Genomic DNA, 21,938 nt, shown 5'->3' on the forward strand with positions numbered 1-21,938 from the left:
ACCCAGCATTTTATTGCGTTTCCCTGCTTCTCACATCCCAACTATCTAACGCGTTGCTCTGTAACATGAAAGAAATAATAAATAAAATATTTGGGGTTTGTTGGTTGTTTTTTTTTCGTTTGGTTTGGTTTTCTGGAAACTTTTCCTCTCACGGAAGGCTTGAGGGAGCTGGACGCAGGAATTCCACCAGCTACCAAATACGGGCATTTCTGTGCCCCCCACGCGTGTTGTTATGTGATTTCCACTCGGGCAGTCAGGACTGTCGCGCTCTCGGGGATGTCATTCCCCCTGCTCCCAGGCGCAGCTTCCACCTGCAAAGAAACACCAATGAACCCGACCCCCTCGCTTCCCTCACAAAGCGCAGGGGGTAGGGACTGACGCCCCTGATCAGCTGGGGGAGGTTGCGGTGCCTCCTCTCCCTTCCCTTCCCTTCTTTCCCTCTCCGCCTCCCTCCGCGGCCCCCGCTGCGCGCAACGGGGCACGAGCGCATAAGACGCGCGTAACGGGGCGCGCGCCTCGCTGGGGGCCGGGTGTGTGCACGCTGCGCGCGCGTGTGTTCGCCGCCGCCCGCCCGCCTTCACGTGCCGCCGCCGCTGCCGCGAGCCCGACACCGCCACCCCTTCCCCCACCCTCCCCCTTCACCTCTCCGCCGGCGCTAGCGAGGACGAAGCGGCCGCACCCCGCGGACCCTCCCAGCGCCGCGCCGCGCCCCTTCCGCCATACCGGAGGCACCGCCGCGGCAGGCGACGACCGATAAGCCCCCCTCCCCGCCATCCCTTCCCCTTAGGCTGACCCCCGGGACAGCCGGGATGTAGCAGCCGTGGAGGGCGGTGCAGCCCTCGGCCCGCCCCGCCCAGCCCGCGGCCCGCCCCCCTCACCATTGGGCAGGCGGCGGCCCCGGCCCGCCCCGCCCCCGGCTGCCCGGCAGTTCCGCGCGGGCGGAGCGGGGAGAGGCACCCGCGGCGGTGGCGGCTCGGCAGCATGGGCTGGAGCTGACAGCGCCCGCCCCGCAGACGCCCGAGCGCTGTCGGTGGCGAAGGGAAAAGTTGCCGCGTCTGCCCGAGAAAACTTTCTGCAGCCGAGGCGGGGAGGGGGCGGCGGAGCCCAGCCCAGCCCACCCGTCCGGTCCGGTGCGGTGCGGTCCCTGCGCGGCGGGGTGCGCTGCGCTGCTGCTGAGGCGGCGCGAGGGACATGCCCGCCGCCAGCCTGCTGCCGCTCTTCGGTAGCCCGGCGGGGCCGGGGGCTCTGGGCGGCTCCGCGGGCGGCGGCGCGGGCGGCGGGGGCAGGAAGGCGGCGGGGCCCGGAGCGTTCCGGCTGACGGAGAAGTTCGTGCTGCTGCTGGTGTTCAGCGCCTTCATCACTCTCTGCTTCGGGGCCATCTTCTTCCTGCCCGACTCCTCTAAGCTCCTCAGCGGTGTCTTCTTTCACTCGGCCGCCCTGCAGCCGCCGCCGCCGCCGCCCGGCGGGCAGCCCCGCGCCCCGCCGCAGCCCGGGGGCGGCCCGGCGGCCGCGGACGGAGCGGGAAGCCTGGAGCGGATCCGTGCCGACCACGAGCGGGCTCTGCGTGAAGCCAAGGAGACTCTGCAGAAGCTGCCCGAGGAGATCCGCAGAGACATCCGCCAGGACAAGGAGAAACTTCTGCAGGATGCCCGCGGCAGGAAGGAGGCGGGCGCCCCGGGACTGCCCCAGCGCCTCTTCCGCCAGCCCGTCGGTGCTGTGGGGCAAGAGCCCGCCGACCCCGTCATCCGGGAGAAGAGGGACAAAATCAAAGAGGTGGGTGGCTACGGCCGGTCCCGGGGACGCTCCCCGGCACTCCAGCGCGAGGCAACAGGTCGCTGCCGGGGCGGTGGCGGGGCGATGAAGGAGCCCTACTCCCTCCCTCCTCCTTTTTCCCTGCGGGAAGGGGTCTTTCTGGCCGGCCCTCACTCGGCAGCCGCCGCTCAGGTCGGCTTCGCCGCCCGTGGTTGCACCCTGGCAGCCCGCGGTACCTCGCGCGCCTTTGCGCGGCCGCGGAGCGAGTGCTGCCTGCGGACCCAGCACCGCCGGTCGCTCTCCGTGTCGGTTTTGCCTCCCGTCTCACCTTACCGGGTCTTCCCTCGGCCGTGGCACCGAAACCCGGAAAGGATGCAAATCCCGCCGGCTCTCGGCGGCATGCGGGGCGCCTCTGAGGGGGCTGGGCGAGGGCTGGGAGCAGCGACGCCCGGGAGTAAAAGCAACACCCGGGTGCCTCATCGGGACGCGGGTCCGCCTGCGCGCCCTGTGGAGCATCCCGGGCTTAGCTGCCGGCAGGTTCGCGACGAGTGTGTCCCCGGGGTGCGGAGGACGGCGCCCTTCCCGTGCCGCACTTGGTGGCGGAGGGGGGGTAACCTCGAGCGGTCCTGCGCTGGTCTCAGCCGGTGCGTTTCCAAGTGCGGGTTTTGTACAGAGCTTCGGAGATGTCGCGATCTGTCTGGGAATCGTGCGGTTCACAGTTCTGTGATACCGGTTGTCTAAAGAGTTGAGAGTATTTTGGCAAAACGCAGTCACTTTGGGGGGATAGCGGAAAGCTGTATGTGCTTTGACAAATTCCCCGGGGTGTCTCGTTCCCTCGTGCTGCGTGGTTGGTTCAGGTACGGCTGTGAAGTCCTTCCTTGGAGAAATTGTCTCCAAACTGGGTATAGGCAAGACTGTTGTGAGCAGAGCTTGACAGGGTCCTCTGACAGAAGAGCGATTTCCTTGGTAATGTAGTTCAACTTCCCATCATTACTGGCTGGTTTATTTATCGAACTGACAATTTCGGCTGCCTGCAGGGATTAGGGTTTATGAATTAATTAGTAGTATACGTTTCCTGTTCTGTGTTGATGAAAGCGAGATAGGAGAGAGACTGTAACGACCGAGTAATTCTGTGTTTGTGAAATATCCCTAGCCTTACTGGGAACGATTTGTTCTTATTGAGTCTACAGACCTGCCTGAAAAGTGAGCCCTGATACGAGACAGCGGACGAGATAATAAGCTCTCACAAATCTCAAGGTGTGTTCTCTGCTCTGTAGTCCTTGCATCAGTGTATCACTGTGCAGCAGTCACAAGTAGCAAACACCAATGCAAAAGTATTTGGAAGCGATAAACACATAGGAGTGCACGGTATAGACTGAATCTTGAAGTGTGCACATATTATGTTGTCCTCAATTTTAGTTACACAACCTCCACGAGGCATGTGGAACAATTAGAAATACCACCAAACTCTCTATCCAGTTATCTTGAACTGCCATGTAAAAGTATTTAGAAGTAATGAGGCTGATGGATGTGATGGACGTGATTCTGTAACATAGAAGAGCTGCAACAAGTTAAATAAGAAGGAGGAAGAAGGTAAAGCTTAAAATACTTGCTGGTCCCAGTCCATGCCAACTAACCCTAGTTAACTTTTGTTATATATTAATACACTTGAGCATGTATGCATATGTTTGTATGTTTGTGTGTATGTGTACCTACATTAATATCCCAGTATCTCTACAGTTTTTTTTTTTTCTCCTTTTCCATTCCATCGCTCCTCTTTCTCTTTCACTTCTACCCAGGAATCACAAACAACATAGTAATCCCCCCAAAACCAGGTTTTCTTGCTGTGTAAGCATGGGAAATTACTGAGGGACTGTACTTTGGAGTATACAGACTTTTATTTTTCCTTCATATCTCGGCCTAATTTCTCAATGTTATGTATTGTTTCTGGGTGGTTCCTTTCCTCTTGATTAACTACGTGACCTTAACGCGTTGTTTACTTAATTACTCTTGCTTTTTTGCAGTACCTTGACTGGTTTTGTTTTTCTTTTTAAAGAATACTTTTTTTCCCCCATTGACTGTTAAACAGTGTTTCCTGTTCTGTGTTCACTTACTTGTTCCATTTGTTGGCCTTTATGTTGCTTCTCTCATTGCAAGCTCTTGTGTACTTTCTTCATGTTGATGCCTTACTGCCAAGCTGGAATTCTAATATGTAGTCTTTTTAGTTTTAAATTGTAACATAAGGCATGAACTTTAGTACTACTAGACTGTATTACACTACAGAAATCAGAATTATCCCATTAAGTTCTCCTTGTGCTTGGTGGTTGCATACTGGAGATACAAACAAGAATCTTTCCGCTTTCATACCCTTTTGAGCCTGGAATTTGTGTATATAATGTATGTTGTACACCTATAACCCATAATTTGAAACTATTTGTGTGGATATTTTTGACAAAAGGAAGCAGGATGCTTTAAAGGAAAAGAATGCTGAAAAACAACATTGTTTTTCCCTGCCTTTCTGTCTTAAAAGAGCTCTCATTTCAACATGCTGGCATAAAGCTGAGAGGGGAGGCAGCTTAGAGATGTTAATTTACTGGTTTAAATTTTAAGTAGAAATAGGTGTCTAGAGGTCTAGATAGTACAATATGATTTGCGATTACAAAACAATAAAATACTGTGACTTTAAAGCATTCCCTAACAAAGTTTTTAAATGGAAATTTTAACCACTCTATTGCATGCTCTTTCATGGTTTTTTTTTGTTTTTTTTTTTAAAAAGATGTTAAATTTAACGAAGGTGGGACTATAAAAATTCTTGAACCTTTTCTTGTATTGAAACCATTATAACATGGAAAAATAAGTTTCTAGAAGCTTATTGAGCAAGTAAAAGACTTGGGGTAACATGGAAAAGTGGAGATCATGTTGCTGTCTGCTGCCCTGTACTCACTCCATCAGAACTATGTGGTTGCTCTTGAGGTTACACCCATGGGGCCTGCCTGTGTGCAGGTGTGCCCAAACAGATCAGAAATGTGGGCCAAAGAACAGAGATACTGTTCTGCTACCAGGTATCTTCTGATAATGAGTTACAGGCAAACTCAAAAGAAAGAGGGTATGACAGGCCTGTCCTCTGTATTTCTTGTTGTAAAACCACTGTCAGTTGCTTGTGACTGATGAATTTTTTAAAAATTACTTTTCTTCAGGAAGTTGTTTTCTTTTAGTGAGCTGATGCAATTTATGAAGGGTAACATTGGAATTAACACAAAGCAGACAAGTGGGAGAAGGCAGTGAAAAGTGGTCAGAAGAGATGGAAAGTCTCCTCTTTTGACAGCAACAAAGATGAGGGAATTCACTTTGTTTCCAGAAACTCACCAAAAGGAAGTTAATCCTCAGTCTGACACTGGAGCTCCCTGAACAGCTGCACTGGGATAGCAGGCAGTAGGAAAGGAAGCAGTGGAAACATTCTTCTTCATCTTCAGGATGATTCAGGAAGGCTTGAACAAAGAGACACAGCTGCTTTTGAACCTACCAGTACACTTGTATTTTGTCAGACCTTGAGGTCTTCTGGTAGTTCCACTGAAGATCTGGTTATCTCCATGACTTGGGGCAGGGTCTTGGTACCTGGTATACCTCGAAGTGGTCTCTGTTGTGGTGTCCTTATATGTGCCCAAGAAGGTGAATGAGGAGGTTGGAAAAGGTGTCAGCTTGATATGAGCAAAAGAGTGATTAGAAGAGGATAGTAATAGTGAGAACAGGTTATGGAGGCAAGAGATGCACAGTTTCAGTTCAGAAAGTATGACTTCTAATCTTTCCCAAGTCTTAACTCCTTTCTTCCTCCCCCTTCCCAGGGGAAAAAAAAAAAAAAAAAGTGATTAAACTATTTAGGAGTTAAAAAAATTGCAAAACCTGAGCTTTTTTTATTTCAGAGAAAAGGAATAGAAAACGACGAATGAGCTAGCGTAGGTGCTAGAAGCAATATAATCAAATTAATTAGTGCCGTGCTCTGCCCAGGCTAATTAATCCTGCTGAACAGCAAGCTATTGGTGTTGGTGGAACACCATACTAATGCAGCTGTGCTGCTGTTGTATAAAGTAGCTTGCTTGGAAAGTGTACACATTATTGTTCAAAGCCATTTGGACATGTTTTCAGGATAAAAACCTCCGTGGTAAACTGGAATCAATGTCCAAAGAGCATGATCATGCAGTGCTCCATATGCTTGCTTGCAGCTCTTGCAATCATCTGTTAAAGGTCCAGGAGCAGAGTATTTATTTCCTAATTCTATGGTCATTTCTAGGCACTAGTCCTTTGAGCTCAACAGGGCAATGGTGTCAAGTCAGCAAAACAGGCTCTGCAGTGGAAGATTATGCCATGGGGCCTTTCTATAAAGAACTGAATTAAGGTTGCTTTGGCAGTGTGACTTCTAGTGCTTCTTCAGTCTTTCATTTTGCTTGTGTAATTGTTTTCTATGGTGGCTTTTCTGCAGTTTAGTCAGCAAAAAGTCTCAGTAATGTGTGTTGTGGGGAAGTTCAGAAGTGTCAGGAGGAAAGCTTGTGAGCATGGAAATAAAGCAGTAATCAGAAATCTAGTATGTACTTGACATAGCAGTGTTTGGGCTTAATCAGAACTATTAATGAGGAGGAGTGATGGCAAAATTATAGGAGGTGAAGTGTTGCTGAAGAAGGGAGGTCAGCCCTTTGTGCCTTCGTGCATGTTTCCACCGCTTCCTTTCCTACTGCCAGCTATCCTGGTGCAGCTGTTCAGGGAGGTCCAGTGTCAGGCTGGGGTTTTACTCCCTTTTGGTGAGTTTCTTGAGACCAGGTGAGTTCCCCCATCCTTGTTGCTGTCAAAAGAGGAGACTTTCCATCTCTTCTGACCACTTTTCACTGCCTTCTCCCACTTGTCTGCTTTGTGTTAATTCCACTGTTACCCTTCATAAATTGCATCAGCTCACTAAACAAGCAGAAAACTACCAGAGCAAAGAAGTTGGATAGTTTTCTGCCAAGTTTTCTACCACAGTGGTGGTGACTTGAAGGCCTTAATGTAAGAGTCGACGGTACTAGTTTTGGCTTTGGTGAGGCAACAGTGCTATATGGATGGAAGTGTTAAAAACACTTGTCCCAGCTTCTTGTTTTAGGTGCTAGAGCCTGATCTTCTGGCATAGTTTCTCTATTAAAATTGAATCTCTATGGTGTGATATTTGCAGAGCAAAGGATCAGTCTCCTGTAATAACCTTCTATAGCAGGCTGAAGTGCTGTGCACCAGGAGACTGTTACCTCCTAACCCATTTTCTCACAACAGAGAAGGGGAAAAGAAACACGCTTGGATTTACTGAAGTGCAACTCCTGTGAACCAAAATTCAGAGGGAGTAAGGTTGTGGAGTCCTTCACAGAAGGGGAAGGAAAAGTGTTAAAATGCAGCCGTGGAAGCATTAAGTGGTTTGGGCTTGAGAGAGAAAAAGACAGGTTCCCTGATGGTACGTTTCTTTAAGAAAAGGATATGGTGGAAGGGAGTCAATATGTAATGAGTAAGTCATGTGGTGATTCCTGGAAACGTCCTGATGATGCAATGCATTTCGAAATAAGTTGTTGGGTTTTTTTAACTACTTTGTGACCTTAATGCTGGCATCTTGCATCTGTCCTTCAGCTTGTTAAAGGAGTTTAAAATTAATCTTGACACTTTTTTTTCTCTCAAAGCTTTATTTACCCACATGTAATCTTCAGGATATTTTTTCCATTAGTTATTTTTTAGTGTTTTGCAGTACTTTTCTTCCTAATAGCGTTTATTTTACTTCTGTTTGTTTTGGGTTTCTCTTTGTGTGCTTTCATGGTTTTATAAAAGGCACTGAGGTGGTGAACTAAGTGCCCCCATGGTGGGTGGTACCTTATACCCCTAAGTTAAGCACATAGACTTTCCCTGGACTACTTGGGAGGTTTGTGCTTTTGTGAATTGGCAGCTGGAGGTGGCAGGGGTTATCTTGTGGTGTCTAAAATGTCACAAAACAGTAAGTTTTGCTTAATGACAATAGCACTACAAGATGCAGAGGAGCGTCGTCTGAGTTACTGCGAGTATGATTCAGTGACTATTAAGCAGCCTCTTAGTTCTGTTGCTTGACAGACCCTATGCAAAGCCAACCAGACAGGGTACTACTCCCACTTTTGTTGTGTTCATCACCTGATGGGGTAGCAAGCCAAAATAGCTTAGTGAAGGTCTGAGCACAGTGGAAGCAGTGGATCCCCTCAAAGAGAATGCATTTGAAAGGGGAGCAGAGTGGAGGAGAATGGGACTGAGGCCTCTTTTTTTTCTCATGAAATAGGGTATTCCTTTGTCAAATTATTACTCTTTCTGCTGGGAGCCCTTGGGGGCGGGGGGATATAGTTCATTGTTACAGGTGAGTCATGCTTCAGCTACCTTTTTTTTTTTTTTTTGAGAATCCAGCAGCCTCTTCTGTCAAATGACTTGAAGATTCTGTCATGCAGGCAAGTGCCTGTATGATTACAGCATTGAGCTTGAAATAGAGACGGGATGTCTCAATGGATAGCTGTGTGTGTATTTGACTGGAATGGGTTGTGTCCCCATTGCTAGTTCATGTTTCTTCAGCCTTACACCTGTTTTTTGTGAGCTAAGAAGAATATTTGGTTTTCCTATGTTCAGACTTGGTCTATATTCTCAACAGGTAATTTTACCAAAACTTTAATGAATGTCCTATGTAACTGAATCCTCAGAATTGTAGGGAAAAATAAAAGGCTTTGAATGTTCAGTGGAAAACATCTTGCTTTCACAGAAAAATCGAGCACATTATTAGTTCTTTAACTGAAAATCCACATGCATATTTTATGTTAAGGCAAAATGTAAATTCCAGACACACTCAGGACTCTTTTTGTGAAAGCTAAATAAGGTGATGTAAAGATATAAGGTAAAGTCTAAAATGGAACGTCTCCTGCATTTTGGCAAGTTTTAATCTCATGGTGATGATTTCTTATTTAATGTTAGTATAGCAGCCTATGGCAGCCATTTAATATAAAGAAATAGAGTAAATCGTAGTATTGGTGAGTACAGTTGCTTAAGGCTATAGTTCTGTGCTGTAGGCAAAATGAAGCAGAAAAATTCCACCTGTTTATTAAAAATCTACTGTTAAGGCCAAAAAAAAGTCTTGTATCATTTTTTTGGGGGGGAGGGGTGGAGGAGGGGAAAGGAGGGGGAAATGAGTTGTAGACAGCCAGGCTTTGATAGCTTCTTCGACTGTTAATGAAACCACAGGACTCAGACAAGGAACTAAGAGGAGATAGCACTTGTGGACGATAATTTACATAGTTTCAGAAGCTTGTATGATTGTTAGATATACATACTTATATACTTTTTCTTAAAGCTATCCGTAAGATAAATGCTATAATATCTCTTGAGTGTGTTAACTTTCCTTTTGGTTTGGGTTGATTTTTGTTTTGTTTTGTGTTTTTCCCTAGCTTGGGAATCTACACCAGCATAGATGTAAATTTCTGTGGTTTCCATCTGAAAGGGACTCTCTTAACAAGTAGTTCCCTTATCTACAAATAATAAGTTTGCCTTCCTAGCTTGTGTTGCAGCATAGGAGTAATACTTCAGGAAAGTGGCTTTGATTCAGTGTTTGCCATTGTCTACTGTTGCAGTACTTCTGGCCATAAATGCGACCTGAGATGGTACAGATAGGATGAACCACTCCAGTTGTATGCTTTTTTTACTGACAAGCACAGCTATTCAAATGTGTCTCTGTGTAACTTTTTTTACACATTCAATTTTGAAACATTTTTGTAGTCTATTCCTAAGTTACTTCTAGAGGTATCATTTTACAAATTAAGAAAATAATTGTTTAGGGGCTTGTGTATTAAGCAGTATGAGTAATATGACAGATACTCAATCTACTTGTTCCCGCTTTTGTATGAAAAATCTCTTAAATCTCCTTTATCCACAGAATTTGTTTTGTGGGGGGTGCATGTGATGTAAAGATTGTGTGTGCACTTCTGAGAAGCATCACTGTTTTTCTGTTTCCCATGACTTTTTATAATCGTGTCTGCAAGTCTGTCATGTAAACATAATTGATGAGTAATAAAGCTCATGCTTGCCTGAACCAGATTAAATGAAACCTTTTGCAGAATTGCAGTTAAGCCTCGTGTATCACAGTGCAGATGTCCAGAAGGCTTTGCTGTTGTAAGAAAGCAGTTCGTTCTTCCAGGGGTGAGAAGGGTCTAGTGACTGCCCCAAGATTGCACAATGTGTCAGGTTTAAGAGCAGAACTTAATTACCTGGATCATTTTTTACTGGTCCCCACTAAACCAGGAGCTGCTGCTGTGTGCTGGGCAAAGGCTGACTTTGCTCCTACCCATGCTGCAGGTCTCTATCTAGCATGGACATGTCAGCTCACCAGGGTCAGTTGAAAGCTGGGTTTTGCATGTGGGCAGCTATGCTGTGGTTTGCCACTGCTAGTCACACTATTTATTACAGTGGGAGGCTAAACCTGAGACTCCTTGGTTCTATGTTTAGGTCACTTGCTGTGAGGGTTTCAGGCAATACTTGAAATATTTATTTGGTTGCCCAAATAAGTTGTGGCTGCCCCCTCCCTGTCAGTGTTCAAGGTTGGATGGATCCTTGAGCAACCTGGTCTAGTGGAAGGTGTCCCTGCCCATGCAGGGGTCTTGAAACTAGATAATCTCTAAGGTCCCTTCTAACCCTAGCCATTCTATTATTCTATGATCAAATTGTCTGGTCCAGTGCTGTTCTGAAGGAAGGCAAGTAGGGTAGTAAAATTCCCAGTCTGCGTTTCATATATCTTGATATCTCCACTTTGAACTCTCTTGTAACCAATAAATACTTGCACAATATAATATGACAACTCCCTATAACTCTCTGCAGTAGGCTGATTGGATTTTATTGCTGGTATTTATGAAGATACAGGTATTGCTCATTCTGATACCTCTAATTTTAAAAGCTTTTCAAACAGATTGCATGAGCATAACCTGATGTTACATTCTTATAACTGTTACAGTTAAATATTCACAGCCCTTGTGGGAACACTGAGATATACAGTCTCCTATGCAAAGGTAACTGCAAGTGTAAAAATCTACTTTCATTTGTCCTCCCACTCCCTTTTGGAAACTATGTACCTTGGCTTTTAAATTGTCTTAGGAATAAAGCAAATGAATGAAAGTCTGGCTTCTAAGAAATTTGGCCCTTTTTTAAAAATGCAAATCTCTAATAAGGTAAGAAAACAGGTGAGAACTGGAAGAGGTGGTAAGCAATATTGAGCAAAGGACCAAAATGATTCTGTGCAAAGAATGAACTGATGACTATGGAACATCTGGTTGTTACAATACTGCCCATGCACATGCTAGAAATTATTTCAGAAGAATCAATTTTTTTTTTGCTGATGGAGGACAGAAATGCAAGTTGGAATTTTAATGTAAAAGCATACAGCTTTGTACTTCTCACGTGCAAATATATTTTGCTGACATCTTAGGTTAGAGGCAGTACTATGTGCTGCTTATATGAAAAAAGTAGAAAGGAAGAAATGTCTGCTGTTTTTCCTCAATTTTACATAGTCTGACTTGTGTAGTGGTGATCTTATTGTGACATAAACCCTCTTTCCCAATTATTTATTCAAAGTCAGGATTTGCTTTTAAAACACTGAAATAAAATTGCACTAGATCAGTTTGGCTTGCTTCTTTAATTAGTATTCAGACCACTGTGAAGCTATTTTTAAAGTATCTGCATATTTTTTCTTTCGCTTAGTCCACTGCATAATAAACACCTCTGTGCCTTTTGAAATTTCTTTTGTTCAGGCTCTGCTTTCTTCCAAGGAACTAGGAAGTGGCTTATGTAAAAGCATACCAAGCTAAAAACCATCTTGTTTTCAAAGTGTAGTGCTTAAGGAGATAGTAGTTTTCCTGTTCACTGATACGGGCATGCAGACTGCAGACCCAATCTTCTACCTCCACCGTCAGTTTTCTCGCTGCCTTTCAGCACTGACATCTGTTGGTGCACTGAATGGTGATAATGTTACTGCTGTCTGTAGGGAAATCTGCTTGTTACTGTGGTTGTAGTTCTCCACCCATCTGTGATTTTGTGAACTGCACTTCAAATTTTGTGTTGGACTTAGACAGTTATACTAGAGTCTTTAAAGCTTAAAGAAGAGAAAGAGAAGTTCATAATTTGCAGTCAGATTTCTGCCTTTCCTCCCCCTTTCCCCTCCTCCCCCCACTCCCCCCCCCCCCGCCGTCATGCAGTGGAAAGCCTAATTACCATTTAGAGAGTAGAAGAGTTAAACACATTACATATTGAAAAAATCATAATACTTCAAAGCTGCATGCTGCTTTCTTTGTTCTGGGGAGATCATCTGAAGAATCACCATGGGAAAAACTGTACTGTGTAAAGACAAACTGCAAGTCAAATGATATTTTTATGTCTTATTCTGTAAAGCTCTAGAGTAAGAATGTCACTGAACCCGAACTGACTCTTCATAGAAATGTTTCTGATCTTGTCAAGGTCTGAAGTGATATCAGAGATCAAGAAGGCATTTCAAGAAATGACCTTTCTAAAGAAAAGCCAACAAGTCTCTTCATGCAGTTTCTTCAAAAATAGTCATTATATTAACATGTTGAAACAGACGTATTCACACTTAGCTCTTACAGTAAACATAAAACAAGTTGGTAAATTATAAATTGTCTGTAACTGTAGATTGTTTGAGGGAAAGCTGTGATCTGAATAAATGCTTGAAAAAAGTAAAAGACCCGGGTTTAACTTTATCTGCTCCAAATAGTCATCTAAATTGAAAAGATAATTACGGATATGCTTCAGGCAAAACTATGAACATCAGGTGGAGCAAAGAAATCCTTATATTTCAATCATCCAACACAGCCAGTTCCCTCAGCACCATTAGAAACATCTTAGCTGGTCCTGTGCACTTGTTTGTGTCCATTTTGCCTAATGCTCTGCTCCTAACTTGGTCTTCATTTACCTGACAACTTTCCTCAGGCTCTTCCCACTCAGGTGAGTGTGTGTGCCTTGCTGGTAAGGAGCATAGCAATGACACTGAGTGGTTGAGCCTTTTCAAGTCCTTTGTCACTGATTTTCTGAACCTGGCTGGCAGCAGGCCCCTGTTTGTTTGGTCACTGTTCTTTGCTAATCTACCTGTAGAGGTCCCTCCTGTCTTGTGGCATCATCCAGATGAACTTTGACCCCACTGCTTGCTGGGGCAGTGTTTCTGTAATGCCCCTTCACTAATGCTCACTTCCCTGAGGATTTGGGCTCCACCAGGCAGTCCTCACGCCACCACCCTGTTCTCCTGCCATGGTTCACTTGAGCGTCAGGGAGGTCTCCTGTGCACCTTCCCCGTGCTCTTCCCATGGGATCCAGCAGATCACGTCCCTGAACAAACTTGAGATTGTTCCCCTGAAGCCCAGGGTCTTAATTACTTGTCCTCATCAGTTCCTTCAGGATCTTGAACTCTCCTAGCATTTAAAATAGGCTTGGTGTTTAGATGTTTCTCATTTGGGCGTTAGTTGTTTTGAAGTGAGCTGTTACTATGGGAGGTGGGGTGGAGGAGGAAAAGGGCACGTAGCCTTCCTAGCTACAGGGTGTCTGCTGCCTCTCTGTCTGGTTAGGAAAGCTCAGCAGGAAAGTATGTTAGCTCAGCAAGTATTTTTAAATTTTTAAAAATGAGGAAATGTTTATTGGACAGACAGAGTTGCTTAATATAGGGAACTGTATTTTGTAATTTTGAAAAACAAGCTATTGGTGTGAAACAAAACTTAGTTACTGCTTTTGTCACTTCTATGGATGTAAATCGTTTACTAGCATACTGACGCCATCTGGGAGACATACCATTGAAGAATCACATGCTTCTTTGAAGTGTCTTTCCTCTACATTCCTCTAATCAGAATATAAATTACCTGATGTTTCTACATTTTAAATATGAAACTAAGAACATGAAAGCAAATATAGTGAGTTCAAAGTTCAGTGCTAAGTTCAGAGTTTGTATCGTAACTGAATCGGATACCACTGAATTAGATGTAAAACACAGCTCTGTTTAACTTTTAAAGTGTCTCACTGGCTTACAGTCTCATGTTTTTTTTGTTAAATTTCCCTCTGTTTTGTATGATCTATATGTTTTGCAGCAGCCATTGTAAATATTTTTACAGTATGGTTGTACTATTGTACTACACTACCAATCCATGAGAGTCTAACTTTTCATTTGATTTTTTGACACTTGACATCACAAAGAGGTCTGGCTTTACAGAAGCTTGGTTTTGAAAATAAAATCTATCTTTATACTGCCTCATGCTCAGTGTCCAAATTCACTAGTCACTTCTAAAAGGGTAGGTTTCCAGAATTACAGCAATACCCAAGCATCCCTTCAATGTGACATGCCTATTCTGAGTGTGTGATGTGAGAAGCAGAGCTCTCTCCAGCTATATCAGGGACTATGTAACCTTACTTTGTTGCCCCAACTTTATGATCCTGTGTTATAGAAATAGTGATCACCTGTAGTTTTTATTTGGTCCTTAAAAAAAAAGTGTGAAAAGGTAGCTGAAAAACCTACATGAGTATTTTTCATGGGAACTGAATGTTTGAGGAAAGGGCCTCCAGGATCTGGAAATAGGTTAAGCTTGGTTTTACTTTCATTAGTTTTTTTTTTTTTGTTCTTAAAATTTCTACTGTTCCTATGTATAGAGATTTCATTTCATCAAGAAAATAAGTTGTTTTGAATTCAGTTTAGTAGTCCAAAACTTGACCAGTGGCTACACCTCCACTTTTACACTTTTGATCTGTGGCTTGAAGTATAAATTCAGCACTTTATTTTCCAGTATAAAGTAGATCCTGTAGTTAAGGCTATTGAAGTCCCACCACTTGGATCTCTTGCAGGCAAAAAGAAACTTCAGGTGAGCTGTTTGATTCATGTGTGCTGGGCATTGAAAAACTATTTGTTTTGTTTTTTAGCTGTATTCTTGATCATAAGAACCTCAAAGGACATAGCTATTATGAAGTTATTTCAGACTCATAATAGTGCACTGCAAGGTGTTGCACATGTTCATTTCAGAGTGACTTTCTAATAGCTTCCTGGTGTGCTCATTCCCTGTTACTGTATTCTGTGAGGGGAGATGTTGTGGAGTTTTTTTCTTCCCTTTTGTTTGAAAACAGTATTTTTGTGATGCCTATTTTATTCTGGAAAATACATGGTTTATTTTCTGGGGAAGGAACAAGGCCAGCTGTTGATGCTAAAGTCTCAAAGAGCTTTAAAAGTCCTCTGTGTTTGTCTGAACATTAAAGTGCAAATAAAAGGGGATGATCTACTACCTCAGTGTCAAACATGCCAAGTGTCTGTTTTACCATCTTTACACTTATGCCCACATGGAAAAATATTTCCTGAAGAACTTTGTGGCTGGTTTTATTGCAGCTTCGCCAATAATGACTCTGTTGTAAGCTGGTAATTTCCAAGTTGCCCTTAGCCCAGTGTTAAGTGGGGAACTCGTTGAGGTCATAAAATGAGCTGTGAATGTGCTATAATCAGGAACAAAATAACTTGCTCACACTTCCCTTGGATAGTCCTGCTGTGCTTTAATATCCAAATTCAATTATGCTATTTATAGGAAACATCCTGGGCAACATTGTACCTGCTGTAATCAAAACAACCAGGGTTTTGGTACATATTACCTTTTCTTCCACTGCCATAACTCCCCCCCAAAAAAACCCTGCTCAAATTTCAATGTCTTTTTTTTCCTTAAAATAGTAAAAGACTTGACTAAATTCCCCAAAGGAGTCAAATAGAAGGATGGAAACTTCATGGGTTTTCTGACAGCATAAGGAGCAATGAAAGTATGGGAAGGAAAACTTATTCGTCTTTCATTTGAAAACTAATAGCTGGGAACATCATGAATGTGCTATATTTTACCAAAGAAATTAATATAGAAGAGTGTTTGGAGTGAAGTGGAGGGAGATTTCTATGTGTTTATGTACATATAAATATGTATGTGTGTTTAAAAAAGACTAAAGAAAAAGCTCATATGTTAATATATGAAATTATTGCCAAAGAAGGAGAGCCAAACTATAATTTTTACCATCTTTTTTAACATGGTAAAGGTATTTGCTCTGTATTTGCTCTTACTGTAATTAGTATGAACATTTCAGACATTTCAGCTGGTATATGAGACTTAAACCTGGAAAGGCCCTCATTTTGGGTGGTGAGTAGGGAGTTTGGCAGCTCAGCTGGTGAAGGGTAGTTCTGGAAACTTAGTGTAGCTGTACATGAAGGTGTACTAAGAACTACTGTGTGAAATCTATTTAAATATTTTATTATTCATATATTTCATCTTTTGCCCTTTGGACTGCTGGGGATAAATAACATTTTTGATCTTCAGAAGTGCTATTGCTAATTAAATACAGATCTCTTTGGATAAGAACAGTGTTTGCTTGCAAGTCACAGTGTGTTTAAAAATAGATTTTATTCACTATTTTATAGCTTACTGAAAATCCTAATCAGCTGTTCTTGACCAGCTTTTTATACAAGGCATTAGATAACAATTCATTTGTACAGTTAATCTACATAATTAATCCCTCTCACTTTGAGACAGCACTAGATTTCATTCATGCTCCCCAGACTTCGTGATACAGTTAAGGTTGCTGAAGCAGCTATGACCTCAGTAATGCTTAGAAGTATTTTGGGTTTTTCTAGCGGAATTTTCATTTCTTTTTGCATCTGACCCTGAACCTACTTGATTATGTCTCCACAGACAAATACTCAAAATAGGTATTGTGAGGAAAAAGAAATTATTTTTACATCTTTGAGATCTATATAGTCAATCCCTTTCCCCAGATAGGTTCTAGCCCATGTTCCTTTTGTTCTTCCTTGAGCTTTGGCAGTACAACTTAAAAATCTAAGCAGCCATGGCTCTGCTACATCAGAGCTGGAGGCAAAGCCCAGGGTTTCTTTGTCATATGCCTTGATACTGAAAAATCCTCTGGAGGTAGAGCATGTGTGTTGGTGTTGCTCATAGAAAAGATGTATGAGCCCTTGGTGCCAAGCCTTTTGGTCTGCAGGGGCTAAATGCTTATGGAAATGAATATGTGGAATATTTGTACTTAAAGCTTTGGTCATATGATGAACATATATTCCTTCATTTTCTTTATAATGTAGATGAAAGCCAAGGTAAATAAAGCTATAGTTCAGTTTGGTCTGTCAAAATCATACCTTGCATGAAAGAAGTGATTACAGTAGTTTGCTCTCCAGAAGAATATTGGTGCATACATATGGGATCAGTAGCAGATCCCTTCAGCTGGGGTCAGGGATTAAACTCTGCCACTCTTTACCTTTTAAGGATACCTGTGACATGATGGCATGAAACTGGGTTTTCCTAATGCTTTCTTAAAGCATTGTAATATCCCTTCCTCAGTATTGAGAATGGAAACAGATAAGAATTTTGGCACTGCAGTGGATGGGTGTTTCCTTTCTTTGTGGTTGTATCTGTCAGTTTCAAAACAAAGCAAAAGCTGCTCCACGTGAACTGCCCTTCTTGAGAAAGAAAGCAGTAAGCAATTTTCTTAAAATCAATGAAAAAACCCACCAGACTGAATGTTAAAGAAATTTTTCGGGTTATGTGTTTTGGAGGACTGTAATTTTTGAATTTGAGTTTAATACTGCCAGGAAACTTCAAATGCAGATGTATTTCTAATGTGTTCCCTCTCTTGCAAACCCTTCTTTTTCCATCCCATTTCCATTTTGCCTGACATCCCCTTGGATTTAGTTTGCAATCTGATTACTGCAGTAGCTTGCATCAGCAGGTATTACTGACTTTCAGCAGCTATGAACTGCCTCAAAAAATGTAAAATAGTTGCTCAGTATTTAACTTTGGTATTTTCTTGCTGTGGCCTCTGGTTTTACCTGTTAGCAAGTTGCAGTAATATAGTATAAGGTAGACATGGAGTCAGAAACTGAAAGTCTGAGCTAATGCATATTTAAATTACAACATTGTGACGGTGGGACCAACAACAAACAGGCCTATTCTCCAGCTTTCACTTGTTGGCCAGAGGTCCTGGTACAAGACTAGCTGCAGCAGTACCATGCAGTATGGCAAAGCCTTCACGCTTGTGTTGCAGAGCCCAAAGGCTTCCCTGCCACATCTTGCTGTTCTTGGATGGGACATGAAAAGCTCCAGGCTTCAGCTCATCTGGCACTCTGACTGATGTGACTCTTATGGGAGGGGTCAGCTCTGATATAGCTGGAGCAATGGTTAGTGACCTAACCATTAGAGTCCACATCAGGTCACTACACTGCCCTCATAGCTTTCAGCAAAGGTCCTACACTAGTACATATAAAAGGCCTAGACTGGAAGCTGACTTCTCCTCAAGGAAGCAACAGGCTTAAAAATAGAATATAGGCTGTTAAAGGGTGCAGGTAGAATACAAGGAAATGAGTCTCTTCTGTTCAGCAGAGTAAGGCAGTGGTAGAGTTGGCTTGTAGGTTTTTGGCTGACAGATGAGACAATAAGGTTTCCTCTTCAATAGCCACAACAGCACTTCATTGCCTTCCTTATCTAGTGGATGTACTTTTTAGCTCTCAGATAACCATGCCAGATAAAAGTTTTTAAACAGTCTTAAATATAGCCTGGTTGGGACTACATGTGAATTTTTGGGGGACTAGCCATTACTGTCAAGAGCTGTGATGGCAGCAAAATCAGTGGTAGTACACTGGCATGGGGCACACTGTTTAGTGCCCAGTATGGAGTTCTGTTGTAGATACAAAGCACATCTTCTTAGGTATGCTGCTTGCTGATAACATCATGAAAAGTTTCAAGCTAATTCTGTCAAGTCTGAGTCTACTGATCATGCAGCATCCTGTGTTTTGACTGCTATTTTAGAAAGTAGAAAGTATTTTACTTGCTAGAACAAGTTTTACTTCTCTATTAGAGAGTAGCACCTTAATTGTATAAATGAGTCAAATTTTGATTTTGACCCCCATTTATTTGTGCTAGCCCTGTACTCATATTTCAGATACATACAGATTTGCTATTTCATGAAACAGTTATTGGATAGGTATGTGAAAAAAGGTAGAAGTGAAAGTCAGTGGATTCATGAATGAAGTCTCCTATTGTCTGTCCTTAGTGGGCTGTAGGTTGCTCAGGTTCTAAATTAATACCTTACTTTTTAAAGAAAAATATTTCCTTTTACTTCTCCAAGATGGTGTATATATATATATGTTCTGGCAATACTTCATGGCTAAAAATCAAGAGCAATGAGGTGGTTGAGGTATTTTACGGTATTCTGAAATAGCTCCTAAAGACATGTTCCAAATCAAGCAAGAATTTTTAAAATTAGCTTGGATGTGCCAGAACAGAGGTCTCCAGGCTGCCTTTGTAAGCCTCAACAGTCAAACAGAGAGTCCTGAAATATTATATGTGCTTGGTAGGCGTAAATTGGTGGATACAGGGTGATGGGTGCTTGCTTTTTATGATTAACAGGAAACAACTAAGATACGTTGTGTTCTACAGCAAACAAGTGATGCCAGGACTTCCAAAGTGTCTTGGTTTTAAAACAAAGAAACACAGAAAAACTGCTACTATGGATCCAAGTAATGATGTGCAGATGAGCTCTCTATGTGTGGTCAGTCATCTGTGCATGTGGAAAATATAATTCAGCATTTTGTGAGAGCAAGCAGACAAGGCAGACTTAGGGATCTGTCAGTAGTGCTTGGGTTTGTGTTTGGGTTTGTTGGGTTCTTTTTGGTGGGGTTTTTTTGGGTCGGTTGTTGGTTTTTTTATGGTTTTGTTTACAAGTGGTCATTACAGGATAGAAACCTCAGGATGAGAAATGAATGTAGCTTTTCTGTTAGTCTCAAGAACAGCAGCAGGGGAGCAGTTGGAAGAAATAGCACGTTTCTCAAATTCTTTATTGTCAGAATGAAGTATTTCACATTTTTGTGAAAATATATTACTGGAATAACAACTTTTTCTTCCCCTTTAATTTTTGAAGGGAGATATTTAGGAGTGACACACTGCATTTTTTGAGCAGACTGTCAGAAACTATCTAAATAGCTTGTATATTTGACTTCTGTTCTTAGGAGGGGAGCTTTGTATAGTTCTGGGGAAATGTAATACCTTCAGGAGAGCTGAAATCTCTACTGTCCTTAACTGTCATCTCTAAGGTGTGTTAGCTTTAAGTGCTAAATGTTATATTTGAATCCTTAAAAGGTAAAAGCTCTGAATTTCTGTAAATTGATTGTAGGGAGGTAACCTGCATGCCAGTATGAGTAAAAGGTTTCTACTCATGAATATGGGGTGGAATCTGGATGCCATAAAACCACATGGCTATGCTCTGTAAGGTTTTTATGGATTGATCTTATTAAGTGTTACAGAGAACATCAGAACTGCTTCACCATTTTAGAATGCAGGAATGAAGCTATGGAGATTTGAAGCACTTCAGCTCCTAATACACAAGCAGTTAATTTGAAGGAAGCTAAATTACACATCTCTAGCAGTCAGTCTATTCTCCATTACAATGATCTTAATCGAAATATATAATAAATTGTTTCAGAATTTTAAGCTTAAGTAGATTTGATGTGTTCCAAGAAAATGTAATTGTTAGAAAGAGATAAGAAGACATTGATTTTTATGGTGTGTTTAGTAGTGTTATTTAAGCATTTTCAGAGAAATACTCATGTTTGTTGAATATAGGGCACATGAAATGAAAGTACTACGTGACAAAATGAGAACACACCTATTTCTTACACATTAAGTTGTTGAACTGTGGAGCTTTTTACGGGATGTTTGGAATATACGAAATCTACACACGTTCACAAAACAGTTGAGTAGTTTCATGAAAGAAAAACTATGCTGGGAATTATTAATTATACAAGCATCACACCTGTCTCTGAAAGTCTCCAACTCTCAAGCTCTGAACACTCTTACTAGTTATAGGAAACATTTCTCTTTGCCTGTACTGTTCTTAAGCTTTTGTTAGGGTCAGGAAGCTGCAGTAGATAAGCCCTTTACACTCTCATCTACCAGTCATTTCTTTGCATTAGGGATCATCTAAGAACTGCAATGGCTGGTGCCTGGTATGTTGTAAGAGAAATCTGTTTTTAAGAGAGGAGCAATAACCAAGAAAAGGTCTTGAAGATATGTACTGGAATTATTGTAGAATACCACACAGACTAGAAGTACATTAGTACTACCCAAATTCTCATGGGGTACATTGTTAGGATTTAAGGAGGTCCCCTCTAGCTATTTCCTTACTGGCAAGAGAGAGAGCACCTACATTTCCCCTCACTGTATAAACTGAATGCAGATATAACTGAAGCATCACCAGATTTGTTGCCCTGTTCCAAGATGGATTGATAATGTGTCTTCAGACACTTGATCTGTTTCCTCTTGTATTCCCTTCTCCCATTTTTAGCTTGCCAAGTTATTTCCATTTCATGGATTCATAGAATGATTTGGGTTGGAAAGGACCTTAAAGATCACCTAGTTCCAATCCCCCTGCATGGGCAGGGACATCGTCACTTCCCAGCTAAAGATCTCAGCCCCATTTCCCATTTCCTTACCTCAGTTCTGTTGACTAGTAAATTCTGCTAAACTAACACTCCCTTTCTGCTATCTCTAATGCCTGCCTGCCCTTTCTCCTGTTGCTGTCCTGTTACTTGTGCCTCAGCACAGGGTGAGCCATCTGCTTAAACACTACTCCACCCCTCTTATCTGTAGCATCTCACACTTGTTGGTGTCCTTATCTTGTTAAAGGCACCACAGGCCTGGGTGTGCCATTGGCACGCTACCCTTATGTACAGAAACTTTTGTAGTCTGTAATCCTTTGTGTCTGTGCCCCAGGGAAAGGTTGCAGAATAATAAAGTTTGCATACACCCCAGCATTTACATAACTTCAGATGTAGCTGGGGTTTTCCTAAAGTCTTTATATGGAGATAACCACAGCTGTTTGAATTGGCCACTAGGGGAGTTGGTAACTGGAAAACAGTAGATTTGGGAAAGGGATAAAGCCCAGAGCTGAACAGAGAACATACCTTGTGAAAAACTTTGAAATTCAGGGAACTGACAAAAAATAATAGTTTATCTATTTTGCAAAAGTGTTTCACCCAAAAATAGAATCTTCAGAATTTACAGATTTTGCTCATGGGCAGCCAGTAAAGCAGAAATGAAAATTGACAGGACCTGTCAAGCAGG

The 21,938-nt window shown here is 42.6% G+C and overlaps 1 protein-coding gene across 2 annotated transcripts in view; it reads left to right on the top strand.

The window, feature by feature from the left end:
• Window positions 1–946: 946 nt before the first annotated feature.
• The window catches only part of MAN1A1 (mannosidase alpha class 1A member 1), a 136,544-nt gene continuing 115,552 nt past the window's right edge, over window positions 947–21,938 (top strand). The window contains exons 1-2 of one of the 2 annotated variants that reach the window (XM_030447127.1): window positions 947–1,429; window positions 1,505–1,773. In XM_030447127.1, coding sequence (XP_030302987.1) covers window positions 1,192–1,429; window positions 1,505–1,773 — 507 coding nt within the window. In that variant the 5' untranslated portion in view covers window positions 947–1,191. Of the gene's footprint in view, window positions 1,774–21,938 lie in introns of both variants that reach the window. The other variant, XM_030447126.1, reaches the window with a different exon arrangement.

This window comes from Calypte anna, chromosome 3 (assembly GCF_003957555.1).
Source record: "Calypte anna isolate BGI_N300 chromosome 3, bCalAnn1_v1.p, whole genome shotgun sequence".
In the NCBI taxonomy this organism is placed as follows: domain Eukaryota; kingdom Metazoa; phylum Chordata; class Aves; order Apodiformes; family Trochilidae; genus Calypte; species Calypte anna.